The sequence below is a fragment of the Danio rerio genome, chromosome 15 (genome assembly GCF_049306965.1).
Source record: "Danio rerio strain Tuebingen ecotype United States chromosome 15, GRCz12tu, whole genome shotgun sequence".
Taxonomy (NCBI): domain Eukaryota; kingdom Metazoa; phylum Chordata; class Actinopteri; order Cypriniformes; family Danionidae; genus Danio; species Danio rerio.
In genome coordinates, this window is record NC_133190.1 from 51770001 (window position 1) to 51775000 (window position 5000).

At 38.8% G+C, this 5000-nt stretch overlaps 1 protein-coding gene across 3 annotated transcripts in view; it reads left to right on the top strand.

The window, feature by feature from the left end:
* The first annotated feature begins 309 nt into the window (after positions 1-309).
* The window catches only part of mpzl3 (myelin protein zero-like 3), a 12814-nt gene continuing 8123 nt past the window's right edge, over positions 310-5000 (top strand). The window contains exon 1 of one of the 3 annotated variants that reach the window (XM_073922909.1): positions 310-444. Coding sequence is in view for 1 of the 3 variants with exons in the window: in XM_073922908.1 (XP_073779009.1) it covers positions 835-895 (61 nt within the window). In the remaining 2 variants the exon portion in view is untranslated. 3 annotated transcript variants of the gene reach the window in all.

Sequence of the window (5000 nt, forward strand, 5' to 3'; positions counted from 1 at the left end):
CAGTATTTCTAGATCGTCTGATCAATCTTAGTGCACTGCACACACTCTGGACTCGTTATAAAGATGATATTAGTGCTCAACCGTGCAGGCAGCAGCGTGTAAACAGATGCGAACGGACAAACACAGCTTTATTTGCGTGGAATTTGAACTGTCTGTGTGTGTGTGTGTGTGTGTGTGTGTGTGTGTGTGTGTGTAAAAAGTTTTGACTTGGTCGCGAACACCTCTGCGCATGCGCGTGCCAGCGGTCACATGATGCACTGCGCTAAAACTATTTTTTTTTTAAAGTAAAGAAAAGTAAAGAAATATTTGAATAAAGGCTGTTCAAGGGATTTGTAGAGTTATATCAGAGATCAGATATTTTTAAATATGAGCTATATCCTTTTTGAAGTAAAAAATAATTGAATAATATTGTAATGAGATGTGTATGAGCTGGAGAAAGAGCAGGTGAGCGGTGTCGACACTCATGACACTCTTCATTTTTATATGAGTCATTTTACAACAAACATAAATACTATTTAAACTGAAGATTGACGGACTGCGATATGATAACAGCATTCAGACTGCTTTAGTGTAAGCATCTGGCAACATGTATATTAATGATATATTGGAGTAATGATGACTCTCCATATGCTGAGTTTCTAATGCCGAGTGTTTGATATCTGCTCTCCGTGATCGTGAGTTCGGCTTTCCCCAGTCTGCTCCTCCACTTCCTGTCTCACCTGTTTCGCAGGTACAAACATGGAGGACAAACACAAACCAGCGACATAAACAGGACTCATGTTTGCTGGAATATCTGCTAATATCCGCCGATAATCGATCATATGTGCTGTGTTTATGATGGATGTGAACAGAAGCGCGTTTAAAGGCCTCCTCTGGTGTGTTTTCTTCACTTCCGGTGAGTCTCGTGTGTTTTTAACGTTATCCGCTCGGCTGAACGCCTGGATAACTCTGGTACTCGGCTGGAGAGTCCGTGTGGGGTTTTACTCTTTCTGTAAAGTTTCTGCTGGCTCCTGTAAATCAGTGACCTGCTGTTATTCGAGCAGTTTTGCTTTCTGTTCCCCTGAAAAGAGCTTTAGAGTCTGTCCGTCATCTGCTGAGGGGAGAAACGCGTCTGAGTGTGGCGTTAACAGCCTTTACTGACGCTCACTTACTCACAATACAACATTCAGTTCAGCAGACTCATTACTGTAGAGGGTTATTTTCAAAACTTAGTAACACACATTGTTGAGTTATTTCTAAAAGAGTAGTGTGTGTGTGTGTGTGTGTGTGTGTGTAGGCACATTAGTCATTGAGGTGAAGTTTTTATAATCGCACATTTGTTATCTATCTATCTATCTATCTATCTATCTATCTATCTATCTATCTATCTATCTATCTATCTATCTATCTATCTATCTTTAACACACACACACACACACACTGTTTACCACAGTACTGTGAATATGTGGTCTGAAATCACCTGTACAGGTTTTATAAATGTCTCAATTCTCGAAAGCTAAATGCTAAAAGTCTTAAATCTCCTGTAATGTCGTGTTGTTGGTCTTTAATCTTTTTTTAACAGCGTTTAATTTTCCTTTGTTCATAGCTACCCAATCTGGACATTAACACCCATACAATCACCAACAACCCTTCTCAATAAAACGTATGTGTATGTGTGTGTGTGTGTGTGTGTGTGTGTGTGTGTGTGTGTGTGTGTGTGTATACAGTGGGTATAGAAAAGAATCACCCCCCTTCAAAATAATTACATTTTGTTGCATTGTAGGCTGAAATGAAGACAGACACATTTTTTTATCTAACTGTATTTACTTAGTGCAGCTTATAACACCAAACCAAAAGATATAACACCAACATATCTGAAAAAATGAACATATAAAAAACTAAATTAATGGGTTGAAAAAAGAATCACCCCCTTGTTTCAGCGTTTGGTTGAATAACCTTTTGCTTTAATTACAGCCTTTAATCTGTTGGGATACGTTTCTACTAACTTTGCACATTTAGACTTTGCAAAATTAGCATTTCCTCTTTGCAGAACTGTTCAAGTTCAGTTAAATTTGATGGTGTCCATTTGTGGACTGCAGTCTTCCACAGATATTCAATGGGGTTTAAGTCTGGACTCTGACTTGGCCATGCCAGGACATTCACCTTTTTCTCCTTTAACCACTGTGTGGTCAGTTTTGCTGTGTGCTTTGGGTCGTTGTCATGTTGGAAGGTAAACCGTCTTCCCAATGATAACTTTCTGGCAGAGGGCAGCAGATTTTCCTTAAGAATTTGTCGGTATTTTGCCCCATCCATTTTTCCTTCTATCCTGACAAGTGCTCCAGTTCTTGCTGCAGAGAAACAACCCCATAACAAGATATTTCCACCTCCATGTTTTACATTAGAAATGGTGTTATTTGGATGGTGAGCTGTATTGGAATTTTGCCTGACATATCGTTTGGTGTTGAGGCCAAACAATTCAAATTTTGTCTCATCTGACCATGACACTTTTTTCCATGTGACCTCGGAATCTTCTAGGTGGGTTTTGGCAAAGCTCCGTCTTGACTTTATGTTGCTTTTCTTGAGTAGAGGCTTTTTCGTGCAACCCTCCCATGCAAGCCACATTTGTGGAGAATTTTTGATATTGTTGTCACATGCACACAATGACCACTCTTTGACATAAATTCCTGCAACTGCTTCAGAGTTGTTGTAGGCCTCTTGGTTGCCTCTCTGACCAGTTTTCTCCTGGCTCTTTCATCCAGTTTGGAGCGATGTCCTGATCCAGGAAGGGTCTGTGTTGTACCAAATACATTCCACTTTTTAATAATGGACTTCACTGTGCTTCTAGGCATTAATAAAGCATTTGAAATTTTTTTGTATCCATCCCCTTACTTGTGCCTGGCCACAACTTTATCCCAGAGATCTTTTGACAATGCCTTGCCACCCATAGTTTCAGTTGCACTACTTAGGGTTGAAATGCTACAATAAAGCTATTTTCATGCTGAGCTGATCAAATTGACCACCAATGAAAGTTAAATTGTGTTGTGTGTCGTTACGAAGGTGATTAGGTACATCTGATTGAGTTTACAAGTATTTTTTAGGAGGGGGGTGATCCTTTTCACAACTGAGTGATTTTGTTTTTATGCTTGTTAATTGTTTTCTGACATGTTGGTGTTATATCTTTTACATAGATGTTATACATTGTACTGAATAATAACACCTAGATAAAACAAAACTGTGTCTGTCTTCATTTCAGGCTACAATACAACAAAATGTAATTATTTTGAAGGGGGGTGATTGTTTTCTATACCCACTATATATATATATATATATATATATATATATATATATATATATATATATATATATATATATATATATAAGCATTTATTGACTGTCCTTACAGTGACATTAGTTAAAAGTTCTCCATTTATTTACTGCTGAGGAAACTGACTATGCATGGGCCCGTATAAGATTCTGACGGTGTGATAATCTTGGAATTAAAAATCCTGCTGTCACAGTATCATGACCACTGCTCTAATACACTGTTTTTAAATATCTGGCCAAAAAAACAACTTTTCCCCTCTTTTTAAAACATTTAAAATATGTTGGAGCAGAAGCATGTCAGGCTGAATGATTAAAGTCCTTCACTGACCTCTGCTGTCTTCATCAGTTTCTCAAACACTGATTTATTTACAATATAAAACTGTATGTTTGTAGATGTGTTCTGCTGGAGATACTGCTGTCATAAACTAAACTAAACAAACCATAAATTAAAAAAACCCTACATATCGAATCATATTACAGAATATTTTGCCGGTTTTAAACCTGGACTTTTCCCAACCGCAGTACACTTTGAAAGCGGTTATCACCCCATGCCTAATACTGACCTGACCTATATACTGTATGTATATATTTATTATTAAATTATTATTATTATTGTAGACTGAAGTGATTGACAGCTATGTTTCGTCCTGATCTTGGTGAGGGTTATAGGGTTTGTGAATCCATATATTGGAAAATGAGTTAGACATATTCAAACTAAATGATTATTATTGGATTATTAAATGTATTAGAGTGTAATCATTTTTGAAAGGGAGAGTGAAAATCTTAACTGGGATATTTGACAACAATCCTCAGCATTCAGCCCTGTATACATCTAAAATATCATTCATAATGGTCTTAAAAAGGGCACAGTGGTGCAGTGGGTAGCATGATCGCCTCACAGCAAGAAGGTCTCAGGTTTGAGTCCCAGCTGGGTCAGCTGGTGTTTCTTTGTGGAGTTTGCATGTTCTGCCCGTGTTGGCATGGGTTTCCTCCGGGTTTCCTCAGTCCAAACACATGCGCTATAGGGGAACTGATCAATTACATTGACTGTAGTGTATGAGTGTGTGTGTGTGTGTGTGTGTATGGGTGTTTTCCAGTAATGGGTTGCAGTTGGAAGGGCATGCGCTGCATAAAACATATGCTGGAATTTTTGGTGGTTCATTACGCTGTGGCGACCCTAGGTTGATAAAGGGACTCAGCTGATAAAATGAATGAATGAATGGTTTTAAACTGTCCTAAAGTGCAGGTGAAACTGCTGTAAGTCTGACTGAACACCAGCAGCACTGTTAAACTGACTGACTAATGCTGTACCCTCACCATCACTGACTGCTGATAATATCACTCCACTGTTACCATCAGCATAACACTTTTCTGAATGTATATTATTAAGGAGAAAGTCTGAATGTGTGAATATTACACCAGGGGATGCCCTTCCAGCTGCAACCCAGTACTGGGAAACACCCATGCTCACTTATTCACACACACACACACTCATACACTACGGCCAGTATAGTTGATCAGTTCCCCTATAGCGCATGTGTTTGGACTGTTGGGGAAACCGAAGCACCCGGAGGAAACCCACGCCAACACAGGGAGAACATGCAAACTCCACACAGAAACACCAACTTCAGTTTAGTGTGTTTACTCCACTAAGTTAATAAACGGATGCCTGAATCATCTGTGTTCTGTATTATGAG